The 21,826-nt window shown below is 35.7% G+C and overlaps 1 protein-coding gene across 1 annotated transcript in view; it reads left to right on the forward strand.

Annotated features, from left to right (window-relative positions):
* The window catches only part of ATM (Serine/Threonine-kinase ATM-like protein), a 35,333-nt gene that overhangs the window by 8,310 nt on the left and 5,197 nt on the right, over positions 1 to 21,826 (forward strand). Inside the window, exons 21-66 of the mRNA XM_021970265.2 lie at positions 390 to 999; positions 1,101 to 1,172; positions 1,290 to 1,454; positions 2,086 to 2,211; positions 3,735 to 3,862; positions 4,117 to 4,273; positions 4,965 to 5,011; positions 5,289 to 5,352; positions 6,063 to 6,137; positions 7,468 to 7,587; positions 7,961 to 8,146; positions 8,290 to 8,411; positions 8,494 to 8,563; positions 8,686 to 8,813; positions 9,218 to 9,359; positions 9,510 to 9,650; positions 9,755 to 9,853; positions 10,258 to 10,304; positions 10,544 to 10,715; positions 10,803 to 11,024; positions 12,119 to 12,190; positions 12,314 to 12,383; positions 12,784 to 12,901; positions 12,991 to 13,114; positions 13,718 to 13,855; positions 14,880 to 14,990; positions 15,159 to 15,206; positions 15,339 to 15,443; positions 15,671 to 15,757; positions 15,970 to 16,287; positions 16,416 to 16,531; positions 16,628 to 16,694; positions 16,776 to 16,850; positions 17,403 to 17,528; positions 18,265 to 18,429; positions 18,515 to 18,613; positions 19,314 to 19,465; positions 19,564 to 19,765; positions 19,852 to 19,899; positions 20,014 to 20,097; positions 20,289 to 20,372; positions 20,634 to 20,714; positions 20,903 to 20,992; positions 21,068 to 21,130; positions 21,398 to 21,538; positions 21,647 to 21,703. Coding sequence (XP_021825957.1) covers positions 390 to 999; positions 1,101 to 1,172; positions 1,290 to 1,454; positions 2,086 to 2,211; positions 3,735 to 3,862; positions 4,117 to 4,273; positions 4,965 to 5,011; positions 5,289 to 5,352; positions 6,063 to 6,137; positions 7,468 to 7,587; positions 7,961 to 8,146; positions 8,290 to 8,411; positions 8,494 to 8,563; positions 8,686 to 8,813; positions 9,218 to 9,359; positions 9,510 to 9,650; positions 9,755 to 9,853; positions 10,258 to 10,304; positions 10,544 to 10,715; positions 10,803 to 11,024; positions 12,119 to 12,190; positions 12,314 to 12,383; positions 12,784 to 12,901; positions 12,991 to 13,114; positions 13,718 to 13,855; positions 14,880 to 14,990; positions 15,159 to 15,206; positions 15,339 to 15,443; positions 15,671 to 15,757; positions 15,970 to 16,287; positions 16,416 to 16,531; positions 16,628 to 16,694; positions 16,776 to 16,850; positions 17,403 to 17,528; positions 18,265 to 18,429; positions 18,515 to 18,613; positions 19,314 to 19,465; positions 19,564 to 19,765; positions 19,852 to 19,899; positions 20,014 to 20,097; positions 20,289 to 20,372; positions 20,634 to 20,714; positions 20,903 to 20,992; positions 21,068 to 21,130; positions 21,398 to 21,538; positions 21,647 to 21,703 — 5,734 coding nt within the window. The remainder of the gene's footprint in view (positions 1 to 389; positions 1,000 to 1,100; positions 1,173 to 1,289; positions 1,455 to 2,085; positions 2,212 to 3,734; positions 3,863 to 4,116; positions 4,274 to 4,964; positions 5,012 to 5,288; positions 5,353 to 6,062; positions 6,138 to 7,467; positions 7,588 to 7,960; positions 8,147 to 8,289; positions 8,412 to 8,493; positions 8,564 to 8,685; positions 8,814 to 9,217; positions 9,360 to 9,509; positions 9,651 to 9,754; positions 9,854 to 10,257; positions 10,305 to 10,543; positions 10,716 to 10,802; positions 11,025 to 12,118; positions 12,191 to 12,313; positions 12,384 to 12,783; positions 12,902 to 12,990; positions 13,115 to 13,717; positions 13,856 to 14,879; positions 14,991 to 15,158; positions 15,207 to 15,338; positions 15,444 to 15,670; positions 15,758 to 15,969; positions 16,288 to 16,415; positions 16,532 to 16,627; positions 16,695 to 16,775; positions 16,851 to 17,402; positions 17,529 to 18,264; positions 18,430 to 18,514; positions 18,614 to 19,313; positions 19,466 to 19,563; positions 19,766 to 19,851; positions 19,900 to 20,013; positions 20,098 to 20,288; positions 20,373 to 20,633; positions 20,715 to 20,902; positions 20,993 to 21,067; positions 21,131 to 21,397; positions 21,539 to 21,646; positions 21,704 to 21,826) is intronic.

Here is a 21,826-nt window from a genome sequence, read left to right on the forward strand (position 1 = left end):
GCTTGACTTGACATGCATATATTCTTAATTACTAAAATTATGATGTGACCTTTTCAGCAGCCATTCATCCTGGCTGTCTTTATGAGTTTTTCCCGCATTTGAGTCAGTGTTGCACTTGTGGGCCGCGTAGTGTACTTCTGGGGTTGTAGACATGTTATGTTCAACACTGTGCAGTATACCCCTTATGTCTACATACTGATCCAGATTCCTGATGCTGTGTCTGTTATGCCATGCTGTAAAAATTTGCAGTTGAAACTATTTCACGTTGTGGTTGGATTTATACATTTTGCGGACATCAACATCTGACCTTTACCTTTATATTGTTGGCTGTTTCTTATTGTTCACATGCTCTACCCTATTTATACCATACCTGCCTTGGTTTATTCCAGGCAAAGAGAGGAAGCTTCATCATTCCTTTCAAAATTGGGCCAATACCTTTTAGAATGGCTCAACTGTGCAGTTCATGTCACCCAAGGAAACCACAATGATTTTCTGGCTCTTGGTTGCTTGGGCTCTGACTTTGCCTCTAATGGAACAAGCTCTATTGTTGCTTCCTTAAGGAGTTTTGTTTACTCCCCTATCTTCAGTAGGTGGAAAGATCAAAATCATATGGATGTTGAACTTTATGGTTCCATCATCCAATTGATGGAGAGGTTTTTAAAAGCACTGGCTAAGGTGTATGAAGTTTACGCTAATGGTGTAAGTAGTCATAAGTTTGACGTGGCCCTACAAGACTTATCAGCATGTGATACCCAAATACAAAATTCTTGTCCTTCTGGTAGCCAGAAAAGTAGGATTGTGGACATGGAGTTGGATGTTAATGAAGATTCCAGAGATGTGGATGTATTAACTGTTGGTGGTAAAATTGCCGGTAGGGTATCCTCTTCTGTAGAGAAATGGAAGCTGGACATGATATTGCTGATTTCAGATTTTTTCCCAGTTTTGCACGTTACCTGGGATGTCCTGTTTGAACTCCTGTTGAAAGAAAGTGATCAGATGGTATCACACACTTCTCTTCTCCACATATGTTTGATATTCTGTAATCCTTGCATGTAATAACTGCATCCCTTTTGAATTCTTTTTTCTTTATTTCAACTCAGGTGCGGGAAAAAATTCTACTTAGTCTTTGTCAACATCCATACTGGTCATCTCCTGAAAATGTTACAGACATGGTAATTAATAAGTCCTCTGAATTTAGGTTACAGATTTACAAGATGGCTAGGTATTTAATGGTTTAATTTCAAAATAGAGTTTGATGGATCATGGGTTTATACTTGCCTTGTTTGCAGGTCAATTTAATGAATGAAATGGTTAAGATGCAAGTCAGTCTTAAACTTGATTGTGTTAAGATATTATCTGCTATTCATGGTTTGCTGGGCGCTTTATCATCCTTGGACTCTATCAGGAAGGATAAATTTGTTGGCGTCTCGTTGGGGCAAAGAGGATCTAAGCAGGTACTTTCAAACTTTTCTTGCTCGATTTTACAATTAAAATGAAGACTGTTTGATATTTGCTCCCTTTCTTTTAATTTGTTGATTGTCTTCCTATGCACTTAACCTTTTCTCTTGATAAAGTTTTGTTTCTTATATAAATACATATGTGCAGTATCAGAAAATAGTCATAAGTTTTATGCACTCTTTCTTTATGTGAAAGTAAAGTAAAACAAAGTGACTTCCATTCTCGATAATAAAAAATCTATAGATTTAGAAACATAGCACAACACTATTTGTGAAGCACAAGTCAGAAATCAAATCTTGATGAAACCTACTCCCTTCATGCCCTGTACAGGCAGCCAATTATCTGCTACTGCATTTCAATCATGCAATTCATAAAAAAAACCTTATTATAGTTTGCACATGTCCTGCATAGCAACTCATACTTTTTTTTTCTAGCTACATATCTTGTCAATTTCTTTTTTGTTTGTTTGTTTGTATTTTTTTCCTGAAAAGAAAGTAAATGCTGTTATATTGTGTATTATGCTCCTCGCATGAAGAAATCATCACGATAATCATTCCTTTCCATGGTTGTTGCAAGAGTTAATTGTATTCTTTCACTGAATAACTATTTTATTTTTTAAAATCTCAGAACTTGATGGATCTTGGAGATGTGGTGAACAAAGTTGCTGAATGTGATCTTCTTGACTGGTTTGGACGCACTAAGCTAATTAATTGCATATGCGATTTTGTTTTACTTAGTCCTCAAATTGGTCAGGTGATTTATTTCTCAATTACAAATTTTCCTACGGTTAAGCTCTGGAACATTTGCAGGACAAGAATGAATACTGCAAATATAGATTCGTGCATGTGTGGACAACAAAAGTAGTTACTAACTAGGAATCATTAACTTAATGATCACAAATCCAATTTATATATCCATCACTAGGAAAGAAATTAGTAAACTTGCTGAAAAATATAATATGCAGAATAAGGGGGAAATGAATTTACATGTGATGATGAGTTGTTATTAAAAGTTTTAAATGTCCACCACCAAGTGTCCAATGCATACGAGGGTAAATATGAATTCACTTGTGATGATGGCTTGTTATTATAAGTTTTAAATGTCCACCAAGTGTCCAATGCCTGATGACATGGACCTTGTGGGGATCATTGATAAAGGGCTTCAGGGGACAAATTCTGGTTCTGCAAGTCCTATTTGTCCTGAGGTTTTGTGTAGGCATGAGAGTTTCTCCCAGGGGTCACAAGGGGAGATTTTCGGCATTGGGGAGTCAGGAGTTAGACCATCTAAGGTTTGCAACCTAGTAGTTCATAGTGGGTCTCTAAATGCAGGAAATATGGATGAATTTTCTAGGGAGGTGGACAAAGAAGAGGGACAGAGTGGAAAGCCGTAGCTTTGTAGTGTAGAGTTTTACCTTTCTGTTTGTGTGGTGGCCTCCTTGGCCATCTCGTGTATTGTTGGTGTTTTATTCATTATTGAATAATATTGTTTCTTATCAAAAAAAAAAAAAAAAAAAAGAAAAAAGAGGGACAGAGTTGGTGTTAGAGGGAAACAATGGGACAAGTTGAAGGAACTGTTGAATTTAATATGGTTGGAAGTGGTTAACTGGGGTAGTCTTGACAGAAAATAGGTTGGTTGGTGATCTCACTTAATGAAAAATTGAAGTTAGAGTGTGAGGGATCACGGTCTTGGAATAAAAGGAGGGTTTTAAGGATCTTTGGGTGAAAGAAACTTCTGAGTCCTGACTAAGTGGTTTTTGTGGAAAGTCGGATGGAGCAGGTTGATAGGAGCTTATGTGGTGTCAGGTATGGTGTGTTCGGGGGAATTTTAATGTGGTAATATTTAACTACAAAAACTCAACTGGTGGTCAATTAGGATTCCTTGGATTGGTCTGCCATTTTAGTTTAGGTGAGTCTGTTTGGTCCAATTTGGTATGGGTTTGTTTTAAGTTTTATTTTGGGTGTTTGATTTGAATGGACTCCTTGTCCATCTTGTTTTTTTGGTACTAATTTATTATATCTTCAATAAGTTTTTTTTCTTGTCAAAAAGAAAAAGATTGTGTGTAAATGTGCCATTGCTTAATATAGTATTGGCTCCTTACTAAGTGTTTATGGTGTTATGTTGGGCAAGTGTACCTTTCGGATGTTAATAGGCACCTCAGTTCATTTGCTTGCTCTTGAAATGCTTACTCTTTGTCATAATTATCAGGCATAACTTTCTATTATTATTTCCGTCTATTCTTATGTTGAATGGTTGCTGTGGTGTAACTCTTTTACCAGACACTGATTGAAAGGTTGTTGTTGATGCTCCGAGATCCTGATTATCGAGTTCGGTTCTCCCTAGCCAGACGAATTGATGTTCTTTTCCAAACATGGGATGGACATGAGGAATTATTCCATGATATCTGGTGAGTTTGGACTTAAATTATTTTCATATCATGCTGACTATGATTATTTGTGGCGCTTGTTTGTATTCTTCTCAACAAATCTTGCCTACCCCACCTAGAACTTGAAAAGGGTACAACCGACATTAATGCTGTGAATGTCCTACATTCTATTTTATTTATTGTAAGCTCCCTCTTGGGGGCTTTACATTGCCTACTCTTTATATTAACATAAAGTATTTTAATTTGCTAACATCTATTTGTGCTTGTTATTCTAGTTCCAACTTTGGTGTGTTGTTGGTGTTTCCCTCAAAAGAAAAACCTGTTGCTGCAAGTGAGGTGGTAGCTGTCGGTCCACAGCCTCGTCCCACAGTGGAAACTGTTATTATCACTCTTATGCATCTTGCTTTGCATAGTGAGAAAATAGAGTTTGAGGTATATATGTTGACTTTCTTTATTTAAATTATTCTCCCAGATGATAGTTCTGAAAATAACTTTGTAGCAAAGCAAAGAAGAATGTTGTGTGTGCAAAAGTTATAAAAAAACAAAACAAAAAAGGAAGAAGAATCCAAAGTAAGTGAAATGTGGGTGAATGCAGGACAATTAAAACTGTACATCTACCAATCAAGTCCATTATGTTATTAATAGACTGTAGTCACTTTATATAAAGTATTTGCGACATACCCAAAGTTGTCAACCTTGCTAAAGTCATCTCAAATTATACGGAGTAGTTCTATTTTTATCTTTTTTTATTTTATTAGAAACAGTCAATCTGGCTAAACACATTCTCAACTGCTGCATACTGTGTGTGCACATATTAGAGTGTTCAGATGGATGGAAGGTGTTCAGTGCACCTACGTAGAATAGAATTTACAGTGTATGTGTGTGCATGTGTTTTATTTCATTTCCCTTTTTTATGGAAAGGTGTAGAAGTGGCTACTAAGAATCCTCAGAAGTAGTTTTAATTTCTGTTAGGTTGGAATGGAGTATGCAGAATTGATTCAAAAATGTCATTGGTCTTTTAGAATTCATTTGTATATGGATTAAATTTGTTTAGTTTATGACATTGTAAGAAGCTGTTTTGTGTGCATTTGTATTCATTTGGTAATCTCCATGGCACATGCAGGCTGTGTTCATGATATGTGTGGTTTCTGCTATTGATCCTGGTCAGAGGTACAATATCTGCACTATCTTTTCTTTTCTTTTTTTTTGAAAAGGAGAAATTTTATTTCATAAATAAAAACCATACAGAAAAGTGGATAAGCAATCCACCAATAACAGAAAGAAACAAGAAAACTAGTACAGAGATCTACAACTAGAGAAAAAACCCAATCCTAATCAAGACACTGCAGCCTTCCAATCAAGCAATATATCTGCACCATTATGATGTATTCTTTTTTCGTTTTATATTTCTTTGATCTGTAAAGATTTTCCTTTCCCCTCCTTTCAGGGAATTGGTTGTCGTAGTACTTGATAATCTCTCCAGGCAGCTGCATTATACAACTAGGTTCAAGGTAATAATTGTAGTTCTCTCCTTGCATTATTACTATAATTATTATTATGACTATTTTGTTGGGTAATTCCAGAAGGGTGCCCACTCTTTGCTTAGTGAAATTCATGCTTCTTTTAGGAAAGTTAAGAAGGCTAGTTCGTTCTGGGGTTGCTGCAGGTTTGGCTTTTTGTTGGGTGATATGGATGGAGAGGGACAGGAGGATATTTGACAATATAAAGGGGGTGGGGGTGGAATAGCTTTGGGAGAGGATGACGTTTTTGTTGTCTTTTTGGGTTTCAGTTTCGTCAGATTTCAGGGATCTTACATTCTCTTTTATTTTACTAATTGGAACATTGCTATAGGATAACTTGGTTGTTGTAGTTTTCTGTTGCAATTCTCTTGTAATCTGTTTTTCTTTTTTTTCTGGTGGACTTCTTGCTCACTCTTACTTTTCATTGCCTTTTAATAAAATTTTGTTTCTTTAAAAAAATTATCACAAGTTTTATTATTATTATTGGAAAGTGATTTTCGCAGTGCCCTTATTATTATTATTACCATTGTAATAATTATTTCTATTATTATTATTATTATTATTATTTTATTTTATTTTATTGGCATTTGGTGTAGCAAACAGTTTGCACAAGTTATTTGTTCATAACAACAATCATCTTGATCAAATTAAGACTTTCAATAATCTGAAACTTTAGTTACTTAACCAAATTTATTTTGCAGTACTTGGAGGAGCTTATGGGATCAATTCTCTTTTGTTGGATTGCTTGTGGTGTAAGCCTTGCTGCTCTTGTTGAGGTAATGTGCTCATTTGTACACTGATCTTATTTATTTTGTTTCAATTGTGTGTATGACCTGCTGAAATTGTAGGTTCCTTTATTCTCCAAAAATATGTAGGGAATCTTGCTAATAAATATTGCATCTGCTACGCCTTATCTTACTAAAGGACGTATTTTGCAGCCAAGCTTGTTATTGATATGGATTTTCCTGAATTATTCGTTAAGATGAAGGAGAGCTTATTTAACTAGTTGGGGTTTAGTGCAATAGCTTACACAAAATTGTGTTATAACTATCGGGAACTTACTGATAAGGAATGGCTTTCTTATGCAAATGGTTGTGGAGATTCACTCTTGAGTAGGATTCAATTTGATGTTTTGTTTTTAGAACTACTGAGTACAGTAGAACGGGTGGAATTCCAGGATTGTGAAGCAAGTTTCTTTGTCCTTTGAAATTCATCTTTCACAGTTATCCTTCCTTCTTCTAAGTGGTCCAAAATTGGGGTGCCTTTAGAATGACGTTTATCAAGGAGATTCATCTTTCAAGACCAAATACTTGTCTATTGCCTGATATCTGCGTTTTGTGCTATTAAAACGTGGACTGTATAGATTATAAATTTTCGAATTGCTCTCACCTATCAAATTTGGAGAAGGCTGCTACAAGTGTTTGGAGTTGTGGGTATTTTGTCTGGAGATTACTACCTTTTGACAGAGGATATTTTGGGGCTGATGCTAAGTAAGAAGAAGATGATACTTCTTTGGCAGTTCAGTCTTGTCAGTTTTTTGGCTTGTTGGGATGGAAAGAAATGACAGGAATTTTTAGGATAAGGGGAGGAGCGGGATTTTCTTTGGAAAAGGAGCAGATTTTTGGCGTCCTTGTGGCCTTCATTGCCCCCTTTAGCTTGATTTGTTTGGATTGTGTTGGAGTTTTGACTTAATTGTACTGTTACTGCTGAAAGTTTGTTGGTAGACTCTTTTTTTTGGTTGACAATTTGGCCTCCTTTCTTTACTTTTTATCTTTATTTAAGTTAATGTTTGTTACCAAAAAAACTAGAATAGCACTTACGATGTTAGTGTCATTGGCTTAACTATCTTGTTGGTTGCTGATAGTTAATTTGTCTTCTTTTTTTTAAAAAGTTAAACTTTTATTTTAGATTTGACGCTGCTAATGTTTGTAGCTTATACATTTAAGACAATTACATGCGACGGTGTGTGTTCTACAAACAATTCTGGGTGTGCCTTCACAATTAACTTTTTGTGCTACCTGGTACTGCATTGTCAGACCAACTGTTGCATAGGAATATCATATCCATAAATGTCCAATCTGATTAGTTTACAATTTTCCTTTGCAGATAAGGCAATTATTTGTATCAGATTCCGAACCTAGTTATTTCATGCAGTATTGCTGCCATTGGCTTCTTCCGGCTCTACTTCTGCATGGGGATCACTGCAATCTCAGCTGGGTTGCTAAGGTAAGATAAATCTTGAACCTTCTTTCTCTCGCCCATTTGTTGGGTAACCTGTAAATTTCCAACCCTTGAGAAAATTTTAGCTGGGTTGTTAAGGTAAGATAAATCTTGAATTTTCTTTCCTTTCCCATTTGTTGGGTGACCTGTAAAATATCCAACACTTACGTAATTTTTCCTCAAAGTTTATCTGTGGTAGATGGATTAGCTAGGTTACAAGATTATCTCCCTATTCATCATCCATTATTTGTGGTCAACTCTTGGTTTCTTTTTTCTAGTCCACCACACACACACACACACACACACACACACACACATATATATATATTTGTCGTCAACCCCTTTAAGTTGTTAGTCTCACAGGGTTATTTTATTCCAGATTGCTTGTCAACCTCTGGAAGTTCTGGTGAAAAATCACTTCGTGCAGATTTTTTCAGTTTGCATGGCATTGCATTGCAGTAAGAAATCTGGGTGGGAAAAGGGAGCAGATGTGCTTCAGAATTCAATTTTGCATCTTGCTCAGATATCTGAGAATGAACGAGACAAACTCATCAAGAAAAATATGGTTTGCTACTGATTATGTGGATTCAATTGGGTTTTGGATTGATTGCCCTACCTTTCACATATTTATGTCGTATTTTTTCGTTCATCAGAATTAACTAGATGGTTTTAATCTCTTATAGTTGTTCTTCCTTGGCACATTTATAGGTATCTATTGTCAGCCACATTCTGTCTCTTTCCTCGTCTGCATCAAACCCTTCAGTTCCATTCTTTTCTAGGGACGCGATTGCACGTGCAATTCAGACAGTTGTTGACGGATTTTTGGAGATGTACACTATTTTCTTTGATTTATCCGGTTTACATATCTGAAAATTCTAGCTTAAAATGTTTTCTTAATGACCCTATGTGTAGGGAGGATGATGCTACAAGTGTCTGTGTTGTTGACAAGATAAACATTTTTCGCCCAGATAGGGTTTTCATGGTAAAATGCTATTTTGGATATCTCCTTATGCCAATGATGGGATTCCCCTTATATTCAATTCTCTTGTTCAGTTGGCATGTTCAATGCATTTTGTGAAATGAATTGCTATTGTGGTTCTGCAGTTTATAGTGGAACTGCATCATAAGATTGCAGCGGCAGCCCACCATAGGCATACATGTCACCGACTGACTGGAGTTGAGGTGCTTATAGATATTCTTGGGTATAGAGCTGCTGTTGCAAGCACTTCCAAGTAAGTTTACATTATCAGTATCCATCATTAGATAATTAAAACAACGTTTGTTCAAGCAATTCATACAAGCTTCTAATTAATTTGTTACTTATGTGACTGGATTAGCATTTTCGAAAAAGAATGCAGATGCCTTTTGCAGATTATAGTGGTGCACTTAAGTGGGCAGAGTTCCGTTATTATCCCCTATTTTTTCTAATGTTAAAGCAAATAATATGATATTCGTATCTTTTAATGGTGTTTGTGTGCGGTTTTCTTTCCATATAGGATGGAAGAGGAAAACCGATGTTATGTTATATAATGGTAGTCCTTAGTGAAAACACTGAAAACAGAAAAATTTTTGGACGTTTTTTAACTATATAATTTAATATGCACTTACTTTTGCAATTATTTGATGTTTGATGCAGTTATCTTTTCAATTTGGTTGGTCAATTCATTGGTTGCTGTGCTTTACAAGATCAATGCTGTCGTATCATTTCTGCATTGCTGAAAACTTTTAAAAGTAATCTATCCAAAGAAATTATCAGTGTTCTGGGTGAGCAACTTCAGGTGCGTCCCTTTATTGACTCTGTATGTCTATCTGATGTTCTGCATCCGCACATCTTCTCCCCTAGGGCCCCACCTTCAATCCCCCATCTCCCCCAAAAAAAAGACCCCTTTCAGTATTCTCTGCTACACTCATGTTGTGTTTTGATGCAGTTTTTAGTGTCAAAGTTGGTGGCATGTTGCATTCCCTCTGAAGCTAAGGGAGAACAATCTGGCAGCAGATCATCCCAAGTCTTATCTTTGCTCCTCGAGCTCACTGTGGATTCTGATCCATCTCTTTATGATTACATCAGAGTACCGTTTCTGACTTCTCAACAATGAAGTTTCACCTCTTAAATAGTCTTAATTTGGTTTTGGCGGAATTATACCCTTTGATTTGTGTAATTTCTCTGTGGTAGGAATTGGAGCCCTTCCCAGAAATAGATATCTTTGATGGGATTCGGAAGTTCCATCAGGATTTATGCCGAGCATACTCTCCACGAGATCATTTGTTGAAGGTATATAATATCTTCTTTATTTTTGGTTGTGCGTTTAAGGTATATAATATCGATTTTTGTATGTAGAATATGAAAATAATAGTTGGTGCTTATCCTACGCTAGTTTTGAGAGTTCATGGTTATTTGAATCGGGCATCTTGAGTTCAAGTCTCTACAGATGCAACCTTCCAATTTATGTTGGATTCCATGTGTCAGGCTCTCTAGTGGTGGAGAGAGTCCCATATATGATGAAGAGTGTTAATATATAAAATTTATAGTTCATCCACATTCTAACAGCTTAAGCTTTTGGAAATACTGGTAAACCAACAAAGTTCATCAGTGTAGATTTACTTTGCTTTTAATGAAATCCAAATATCATTAAATATTTTCTCACTGATTGAATTATTTACTGTGACTTTTTCCAGTTTGTTAAGAGATCCTGCTACCTTCCGCCAAGATTACTTCTGTGGAGGTGGTTTCCCCTTCTTTTCTGTCTCTTCTGTGGTCTTGTTCTCTAACCCTACATGTTGTCATTTGTAGAATGAAATTGCACAATCACTTTTGAGGAATATACTACAAAATTGTTTTGATGATTTTAATAACCGTTGAACTTTAAAATGTTTCAATTTTAATTTCGGGAATTGTAATCCAATTCTTCTTACATTGCTTGTTGGTAATAAGATTCTCTGTGAACTTGGTACATTCTTGCAGTCTCCAAGCACTGCACAAGAAGTTTCTTTTGGGTGAGACATTTCAAAGTGAAAAGAATACATATTGGCATTGTGACCAGGAAATTATCAGTGCTGTCTGGACACTGGTCCGCATGTGTGGCTCGGATGATACAAACACTGTTAGAGTTTTGCTCTCTGATTTCATATCTAGGGTACGTCTGCTAGACTGATATTATCTCTTCTTCTGCACATTGAACTCTGCAATAATACTTTTTCCTTTTCTTTTCCAAAAAATGCAGGTTGGTATTGGGGACCCACATTGTGTTGTTTTTCGTCTTCCAGGAAACTCTAGTGATATCCATGTCTACCAACCTTTTAGTCACGACTCTTCTACAGAAGTCAAATTTCAGATGGATACTGGCTTATCTGAAGAACTTGTGGTTGCACTTTTGAAACTTCTGAAAAAGTACCTGATGGATGATTCCGTTAAAATAGTTGATATGACATCTCAAGCTCTTCGGGTGAGTCTTTCGATGCCCAGTTGACTTTGCCCTCTTTTCAAGTCTGTCAGACTTCATTCAATGATAACGCTGTCTTGACCATTTCATCTTAATTAATTTGATAACTGGTCGCTGATATGTTCATTATTGTTTAATTTTGTATACAAAGTTCTATACTTTAAGAGGACTAACGGCAAACTTATTATGAGTATGTCTTATGGTAAGTGAAGAATTGTGGCACACTTCCTATGATTAATGAGATCTGTAGGTCCCCCCTTCTAACCACAATCTTGATCACAACCTGTCTATGCCGGGCACATTCATTTCTATGCTGAAAAATTGGTGGCACCAAAGTTGAACTCTCTTAGCAATTCTTTATTGTGAATGGTCAATCATGATACAAGTTCAGGCTTAAGAAAATAAAAATTTCCAGAATATAAGAATATTGCTGTGATAGACAAGGGATAATTAGTGTTGAATGGATATTGTCAAGGGACTATATTGACAAGAGTAATAAGTTTAAGGGTGTATGCAAATTTGCAAGATTGAGGGAAGTATAAGTATATAATATATTTGAATGATGTTAGTTCATTAAAGGGGAGGACTGAGTGAAATGTAAGGTAAGGTTAAGGTGAGAAGGAGGCAATGTTTTCCTAAAGATATAAAATCCTTACAAGGTGGAGTCCGGGGCATTTTAACTGTTTTGGTTCAGTAAATATTATTGTCCATAGATTAGGTGCATGGATCCTACATTTGTTTAAGATTGAAAATGATGAGCTTCGATGACTGTAATAGTCTAGTCTGCAAATTTATTGCTATATTACTGTTTCACTTAGCAAAACGCTTCAAGTGTGTGGGTTATTGTCGTATGTATCAACTAGTTGAGCCTATACCTGGGAAAACTTTTACTACTTGTCCAGGAACTGTATTTTTTTTTTAAACAATAAAACTATGCATGCTGTTGTTACTTATAGTGTGAATTTTTATTTGCTCGTGGAACTTTAAATCTATTGTTTGCTCCCCCCTCCCCATTCTTCTTTCTCTTTTGGCTTTACTTGTTATAATCTGATGATTTTTGTGGGGGTTCTATAATGTGCTTTTTTTCCTGGAAGCAGGGAGTTCTTTCAACTCAAAGGGGTCAAAGTACTATGTTGTCATTTGATTCTTATGAGAGGTCTCTTATTGAGGTAACTGTGCTTTTCTCTTTATTTTATTTTATTAGTTGTGGAATTAAGTTTTATACCTAGTTATAATAGTGTGGATGATGTTATTTCAATGGAAAAATCGTGTAATTTATTCTTGTCTTCCAGGTTCACTCAAAGGGTGTCAATATTGAGCTGGTGGAGAAGCTCCTTTTCGATCTGGAAATTAAGTTTAAAGGTAACGCTGGTGCTGGTTTTTTATACGTATTCATTTCTGGTTATAGTGATATTCAAAATTGTGGTTAATGTTATTTAAACTGTTTGTTAAAGGTTGTCTTAGTAGTGTTTAGCTAGGCTTTTTGATGCTTTCTGCTTCATGTGGCCCTAGGGGTCCAGACACTGCCTGGGCTTCCTTTTTATTTATCACTGGTTGTAAAATCTCATTGTTTTTTCATGCGTGAGTGACTCTGTGACTTCAACTCTCATGATACCTTCCAAGCTGTATCATGCTGATTTATACCTTCAATTTTGGATTCATATCATTTGTCACACCTTTTACTTGGGTTATTTGCTGTTGTGTGGTTCTCATTAATGGTTTTTCGGTTCAACATGTAATAGTTCCTTAAATTCATTTTCAGCTGAAGCAATTCCATTAGAGAATTCTACTGTATGGGTGACAGATGGTAAAACTTTTGATACATGGATTTGTCAACTTGTCTACTCACTAATTGGCTATTGCAGTGATGTGATTCTGAGGTATTATCTTTGATATCGTATGTTGTTAAGGGTTCATTGATCTAGATGTGTTGGTCAGAATGGTCATCTTTTTTTCCTGCTTCTTTCAGATTATGTCAGGATGTTGTGTTGGCGAAAGCTGAAGTTGCTGAGCTTCTATTACCAAGCCTTGTTGTCAATCTTGCTGGAAGGAAGGATATGGATGTTGATCTCCTCAAATTAATCTCTTTACAGGTTGAATCTGGAATGTATTTTGGTCTATTTTAAATTTTAGTGTGATGTTTCTCCGTTTTGAGATTTGTAATTTCTCGTTTCTGCCATTTGTACATTAAAAGTTAAAACTATTAGTGGCATTAAGTTACCTTTTTGGTGCTTCATGTTTTGGAAGGTTTTCATTTTATGGGTGGCAGAAACTGAAAAAGAGACTGTCGTCATAGGAAACTTGTTTTGATTGTCTCTTAATTTTGGGGCAAGTGTTGTGTTGGGAGACTCTATTACTTGTTTGGGAGGTGGAACTTTTATTGGAAGAAACTTGGTGTTATTTCAGAGGAGTTGTGATGTGGTTGAGACACCTATATGAGATTGAGAATGTGAGGCAGTTGAATGGGCTATTTCTTATTCTTCATGCTATTCAGGATTGTAAATTTAGATGATTTGGTATGCTGGCTTAATCTAAAGACATGAATTGATTCAATGTTTCGTAACTTAGTCCTCATTGAGTTATTTATTTTATTAGTTATCTATTTGAAAGCATTGCAGGTCTGTTTCCCGTCTGCTGTATCTTGTTCTTGTTATGCACATTATTGATTTGATTGGTTGCCTATGTTTTGTATGCAGGTGCAGGAATATATATTTACAGACTCTAATACGTTAATCAAATCAATTCAAATTTGGTTGAATGCCCTTAATGAACTTCGGTTATGTCATGTGATGCAAAGAACTTCTTTGTTGCCATCGAAGGCAGAAATTTCCAAGGTATTCGATGAAACTATTTTGTACTTGCTTCTAATGATTTCATTTTTTTTAGTTTAAGTTTCTTTCAGATTGTTAAGTACTTTAATTTTCTCGCCATAAACGAAAAATCGTTGTATGGTATATATATATGTGTGTGTGTGTGTGTGTGTGTGTGCGTGTGTTTTCTTTTGGATAGGAAGCAGAATAGTTGCAATAGAAAAGGTGAAGAGTACAATCAAGTGGACCAACAGTCTAAGAGAAACTCCTCTCATCCTACAAAGACAGGACACCAGAAGTATAATACATGAAAATATCTCTTAGTCAGGCAAAAAGCGCAAGCATCAAAATGAAAACTTAGAAACAGCAACTACCCAAGATACGGTCCATAATACAACACTCCTCTCCTACCAAGAAGGATTGGACTAAGGGTAGTCAAATATTTGGACGAAGAAACCCATAAAGATGCAAAAAGTCCAATCCGGTTCCTGTCACAAATTAACTCCAAAGCTCTAAACCCAGTGGAAAAGGTGTTCGCCCCAATAATACAAATTGCATTGCAACAGCACAATCATTCCTATTCCTGCCAAGAACTAAACTACTACCAATCTAGGAAACAGCCTTCTTTTCCCTTTCACGTAACAAAGTGTGACATCCTTCTTCTTATTTTAATACCATTTTGGATATGAGAGATGGAGCCAAGAATAAGATTGAGAGATATTTGTTGATGTTTGAGAAAAAGTTTTGAAGATAACCTTAAAATAAAATTACCTCTAAAATTTGAATTTTTTGGATATTTTCTGCTTGCATTTGATGCAGTTAAGTTTCTATAATATGTACGTTTAATAATAGATTAGACAATACTACGTTCTGCTGCTGCCAATTTTGAATGAAGTATGAGGGAGGTCTATTGGTGGTCTTGACAGTGATCTTTTACTAATTTAATCGTGCAAAGTATGTTTCATATTTTTTTTCATCCAAGTACTTTGGTCACGAGAATATTTCACATAGATGGCACTAATCTAATTATTACCTTTTGGGTTTGTAGAGTGCTAAGCCTTCTAGTTATAGCTCCAAATCCCGTTCCACCCCTGGAAAGACTGGAGATTCAGGTCCTATGTTAAGTGGAACGGCAATTGCGACATCTTTATGGGACAAGGTATTGTGTTGTGCATATGTTCAAAGATATTCTGTTATCTGTTGCCTTACTCTATGGAGTTAATTATGTTTAAATATTGTGTTTGGTTCAGTTTAAGGCTTGTTAAACATATTTTCTGAACCATTCTTTTTTCTTGTTATTTATCTGATAATTTAAATATGTTCCCAGGTTTATTGGCTTTCTATTGATTATCTTATCGTCGCCAAGTCAGCAGTTGTGAGTTCTGAACAGTTCCTATTTCATTTCTTTTTCTTATAATTTAATTCCAAGTCTGTGCCCAAACGACTTTCTTTAGTTAGTAAGTGTCCATAAGTCCATAGCTTTGACAAGGATGTGTATACTTCATAGATTTGTGGCAATTACTTTACTGCCGTGATGTATGTGGAGCATTGGTGTGAAGAGCATTTCAACAACCTCACACTGGGGAGCCCAGATTTCTCCCACATTGAAGCGGTTAGTTACACAGATATAGTGAGCTTTGTACTTGTTTTCTAATGAGCTGATATGTTAGATCTTGTTTACAGTTGTGGTCTGTTGTAAAACAATATACCAAAATGGAAGATACATATGGTCCTTCCATATGGGAAGAATTGTTTGTTCTCCTGTTCTGTCTTCTCCTTCTGTTTAATCGGTGCTTCTTTTGACTTCCTCTTCCTGTTCTGTGTCTTTCTGCTCTTCAGTTGCCACATCATATTGAAATACTTGTCGCAGCTGTCACTCAGATCAATGAACCTGACAGCTTATATGGGATCATCCAGTCACACAAGGTTAGCAAAAATTATGGTTTTGCAATGAGGTGAATTTATGCTTAGTTGTGTCTGTTATGTAGTCTTACCAATTATGACTTTGGCCATCCAGTTTCATTGGAATCATCAGATATTGAGAGCACTTTAGAATGTCTGAGATATTATATTCAGAACATAAGTATATTCTCATAGTTGTATTATTTTTTCTGGTTTTGTGGTGATGGCAATGAAAGCTGACCTCTCAAATCATTACCTTCGAGCATGAGGGAAACTGGAGCAAGGCCCTTGAGTATTATGACTTGCAAGTACGTTCAGCTTCCTTGGTACCAGTGGATTTTGGTTCCAGAAATTTGTCACTGGAAGAGACTCAACCAACAGATCATTTATCCAATCCCACATTGGAAAATGCGATGAAGCAGAGGAAACCTTATAAAGGTCTGATTAGATCTTTGCAGCAAACTGGCTGTATGCATGTTCTAGATTTGTATTGCCAAGGATTGACAACTCGGAAGGGACACTTTCATCATGATCTGGAGTTTACTGAATTGCAGGTCTTCAATCTTAACTAGTTAAATATGCCCGATCAATGACATGTTTGGCTTTCTGGTTAGCAAATTTTCTCGCTAGTTTAATGCTACAAGTACCATTTTTCTTGATGTTGTTGATCTACTATTTGCAGTATGAGGCTGCTTGGCGTACTGCAAACTGGGATTTCTCCTTACTTCACGTTGGGAATAATTCTGTGTCATCAAGTATGCACATCAAAAGTGATCATTTTAATGAAAATTTGCATAGGTAAGAGATATTCGTGCCATACAAGTGAAGAAAACAAAACATATATGTTAGTCTTGAAGTATCTAAGACTGTTTGTTTATCCTTGTTAACGGTCAGTTGTTTGAGGGCACTGAAAAAGGGAGATTTCAATGAGTTTCACGGAAAGCTGAAAAACTCAAAGCAGGTGAGATGGGTCTCAACTTTGTCTCTCCTACAAACTCGACGTTGTGTAATTTTACTTATGTTGTGTGTTCATATGTGTCAGGAGCTTGTGTGGTGTGTTTCTCGTGCTAGTGAAGAAAGTACTGAACACATATATTCAGCAATAATTAAGCTCCAGGTATGTGATAAACATAAAAGGCAGGTGCTCCTTAATATGTTCACTTTTGGCCTCCATTGCTGCTAAATTTTTTGAAGCATGGATTACTTCTGTCAAGGAAAGAGGTTCATTCCAAATCTTAATTTGTAATTGAACAAAGGCATTAGATTGGCATTACGTTCCAGATTTTGAATTCTATTGGATGTCTCTGTTTGGATAGTTGGTCTGATTTTAGTCAATCTTGATAGTAGCAACACATCTCGAAGATGTAGAGAGTTACATGGACAGCATTCTTTCGATCCGAACCAACTTTGGTGTCTATCAGTACTTTTTTCATGCTAATTATTGCATTGGATGCAATACTTATAAATAGTTTAAATATGTCATTTCTGTCCATTACAAGGTTTTTTTTTTAATGATTTAATTTGTCGATTCATTATGCTTGGGTAAACTTTTACATGCCATGAGAACCAGAAAAAACCTGTTACATATTTTCTAAATATTATTACCAAAAAAGAAGAAGAAAAATCATACCTTTTTTTCTTCTTCTTAAACTTATGTATCCTTGCACAGATCCTTTATCATCTTGGCATGGCTTGGGATTTGCGTTGGACATCATCTCATTATGGTGGGGGTATAAATTTTCATCCAGAGATGGAAGAAGTGAATTCTGAACCTGTAATCCCTACCATAAATCAGGTATTACAATGATGGATTAAATAAATTAAGTAGCCTTCATTTGTTTGTTGGTAGATGATCAGTACAAGTGGCTGCAAAATGATACATGTGATTATCATGTTTCTAAATTATGTCATACAATTATTGAAAATTAAATTAGTAAAAAAAAATTCAAGTTAATTTCACTTCATGCACCACTCTGGCACCAAAAATGAGGATTTAGTGGTTGGTAGTCCTGTTGACATTTCCCAATATACTAGCTCAAGAGGATGAGCTACCTATACTACAGATGTATAGGCAAAACAATATTTCATGCAAACCATAAACAGAATTAAATTTGAAGTGTTCAAGAACATTTAGGCCAGGGACCTTGGATAGGATAAAGACCTTTTTTTTCTATTCAAATGATGATTTAGTTTTTTGTTTTCCCGTAAATAGGTTATACAGTGCCCTAAGTATTAATTAAGATTTGGTATATATTGAAGTTGTAATTTTATTTTATTTTATTTTATTTTTTTGCGTAGTAGTAACATGTTAGATAGCTGTATTTACATTAGAAGAAGATTGAGCCTAATCTATGTTCTTTGTTATTGTTTGGGCTTATTTAAGGTTTCTTCTTATAGATGCGTGGTGAAATCATAAAGCATGGTTTAGAAATTTCATATGTGATTAATTTTATTTACCTCAGTTTCAGATATATATATATGTGCATGCACAAATGCCTGGTTGCCTGACATAGTCTTTTACTTTTAATTAGTTATCTTGGCTGAACATGGATTGGAGTTCCATTTTGGAACGGACCCAGTTACACATGAATTTACTAGAGCCTTTGATAGCGTTCAGGCGAGTTCTACTTCAAATCTTAAGTTGTAGGGACTGTATGGTGCAACATCTTCTGCAGTCCACATCTACCCTCCGTAAGGTACTTTCAGCATTTCATAATCATAGAACCATCCACTTAACCCCATTTCCTGATATCTCCTTGTCTGTTTTTCCTTGTTATACAGGGTTCTAGATTTTCTCAAGCAGCTGCAGCTCTGCATGAGTTTAAGTTCCTCTGTGTCGAATCAGGAGAGCAAGATTCGTCCATATATTGGCTTGGAAGGGTACATAGTTTTTATAATTCTTAACCTGCTTTGAGTACATATAAGAGCTCCTATTTGAGAATTTCTTTTTTTTACTATAGATCCTGCTTTACTACATCTGTAGTCGCAAGACTCAAATTTTTGTGGACAACTTTTGATGTTGTAGAGTGCAGGCAAGTTCTAAATAATGACTTCCTGCAATATCTCCCTTAAAGTTAATTTCTTTCTCACATTTGAGAATATATCCTCTTTTTTGTTGTCTCTAATTATTCAAACATCAGCTACAATGTCTTAGGACTGTGAATCATTGTTAAGCTTTTTTAATGGCGGGCTCACTCTCTTCACATGTAACCCGCCATCTAGATTTGAATGTTTATAAGATCTGTGGGAACTGTTGCCTGATACTTTTCTTTTACACAATTACTTGATTTTTCCAACAAACTTCTGAGTTGCTTCCATGTCTGGGTGGATGGAAACAACATGCAAAACAGAATTTAATAGCTTCTACTTAAACTTCATTTTCAAGTGCAAGGTTATTGCTATGCTTTATTTGTTCAGTAGAAACATGTTCTCTCATAGTCCTTTCTCTGAATCTGTGAAGAGTGTATGTTTCACTTTGCGGCCTTTTCTGGTTTGTTTTAATAAATTTGGTTTTAATGTGTCTGTCTGTCTAAATGTTTCTGTCATCCTTTTTCAAAAGTCGACTTTTATTTCTTGGCAGCTTGAAGAAGCTAAGCTTTTGCGTGGCCAAGGTCAGCATGAGATGGCAATCAGCCTCGCAAAATATGTCTCACAAAATTTCCTGTCAAATGAAGAGTCTTCAGATGTTCATCGCTTGGTTGGGAAGTGGCTGGCAGAGACTAGATCTAGCAAGTTATAGAAAATCTTAACTACTGATTAATTTGATTTTGGATGTGAATAGAAGATATACTGATTTTTCTTTTAATTCTTTGTCTGGAATATAAATTCAGCTCGAGAACTATTTTAGAGAAGTATTTGAAGCCTGCTGTTTCACTTACTGAGAATCAGAAGGCTGCAGACAAGAAGTCCAGAGATAGACAAAGCCGAACACATTTTCATCTTGCACACTATGCAGATGCTCTATTTAGGAGTTATGAGGAAAGACTAACCTCTAATGAGTGGCAAGCAGCCATGCGTTTAAGGAAACACAAGGTACTCAAGAATAACTTAGAACAAGAACTCAAAGTTACTCAAGTTCAGTGTTTTTGAGCAATTTTGTGTAATTGACAATTTCACAGACAATGGAATTGGAAGCACTTATTAAACGGCTAAAATCTTCGACAAAGGTAAATTCAAACCATTATTATGTTTCCTTATTTGCCATTTTGGTTTATAGGTACCATGGGGATAACCTGCCAAGTTTCCATGGCATTTTTTTCTTCTTCCATATATAATTTTAGGGGGAGAAGATTGACTACTCTGTCAAAATTCAAGAGCTGCAAAAGCAACTTGCAATGGACAAGGAGGAGGCCGAAAAACTTCAGGTAGTTGTTATACCTTGGTTTGTGTTGGGAGGGGCAATTTTAACAACTAGTGAATAATCTGTGGGACATCTGGATCTAAAATCTGGGCTTCCTTTGTAAAATGCAGAGAGTGGTGAGCATATCTACGGGAATTGACTTGTAAAAATATAATCTACTTTTAACGGTTGTATTTGTTTTCATTAACTTCTCAGGATGACGGGGACAATTTCCTTAACCTAGCATTGGAGGGATATCAACGTTGTTTGGTTGTTGGCGACAAATATGATGTGCGAGTGGTATGCACTTACTTTCAACGTCTATGTCCAACTGAACCTAATCTAGCACTATAATTATGTAGTGAATGGTCCTGGGAGTCTCTGACCCTTAATGTTGATTACTTTTGCATGAGGTTAATTTTTATTCAATTTGAGCAGAAAACAAAAATTGTTTGCCTTGGATTAAATGGAAAGTTTTACACGAATAAAAGCCATCCTCATTGATATATTTTATTGTTGAACAGTGTATAATGCCATTGAGGGGCTAACACGTGCTTTCAGGTTTTTCGGCTAATTTCCCTGTGGTTCTCTCTCTCTTCTAGAAAAAATGTTATAGACAGCATGCTTACTGCAATCACTGAGGTACGTTGTGAATGAGAACAATATTATTAATCAATATTTGAAATAATAGAAACCAAATTTCTATAGTTTTCTGTAAAAAAGTAATATATATATATATTATACATATACACACACACACACACATATGTTTCTGGATTATGAATGCTATATAAGAGTTGTGCTTGATTTGTAATCCAATACTTTTACAGGTTCAGTCTTACAAATTCATCCCTTTAGTATACCAAATTGCTTCGAGAGTGGGTAGCTTGAAGGATTGCCCTGGACCTCGTAATTTTCAGGTTCACATTGAGCTCATATTCTTGGCTCCTTAAGAAGTTGGGAGTATATTCTGATTCTAATTATTGGATGTGCAGTTTGCCTTGGTTTCTCTTGTAAAGAAAATGGCTATTGACCATCCATACCATACTATCTTTCAGGTATTCAAGATTAATTTTAGTGGCCTCAGCTGGCCTGAAATTCCAAGCATGTTTCGTTCTTGAGTAATATGCATACAAGGGTTTCATATTTCTGTATGAATTGCTATAGTAAGTAAAATAGGAAACAAAAACCTTCTCATTGCCAATATTGCACCACAAGTACCATGCTTTTTTCAATCGTGCTCATTGTGAATATGGTCTTGTCAACCTGTTTTATGCATTGAAATAATGTTGAATATTTTACTTTCCCATCTGTACTTGCACTAGCTTCTAGCATTGGCAAATGGTGACCGTATCAAGGACAAGCAGCGCAGTAGGAACTCATTTGTGGTAGATATGGATAAAAAGCTTGCAGCAGAGAATCTTTTACAAGAGTTAACATCATATCACGGAGCTATGATAAATCAAGTATTTTGCATTATTTTTCCAGATCAAGTGATTTATCTTAATTTATTGTTATATCTATATGAACTAAAAATGTGTACAGATATATTTATGGATGCATTCTTTTATTAGATGAAACAAATGGTAGAGATCTATATCAAACTTGCTGAACTAGAAACAAAGAGAGAGGTTAGTGAAATGGATATCAAGTTGAGCTTTTCTTCTTCCTAATTACACATTACTACTGATCCTAGTCTTTTAATATCTTAATTCAATAACTTTGTTGCATTCCTATGATGAAGGAAAAGCCTT

This window comes from Prunus avium, chromosome 5 (assembly GCF_965620075.1).
Source record: "Prunus avium chromosome 5, drPruAviu1.hap1.1, whole genome shotgun sequence".
Classification (NCBI taxonomy): domain Eukaryota; kingdom Viridiplantae; phylum Streptophyta; class Magnoliopsida; order Rosales; family Rosaceae; genus Prunus; species Prunus avium.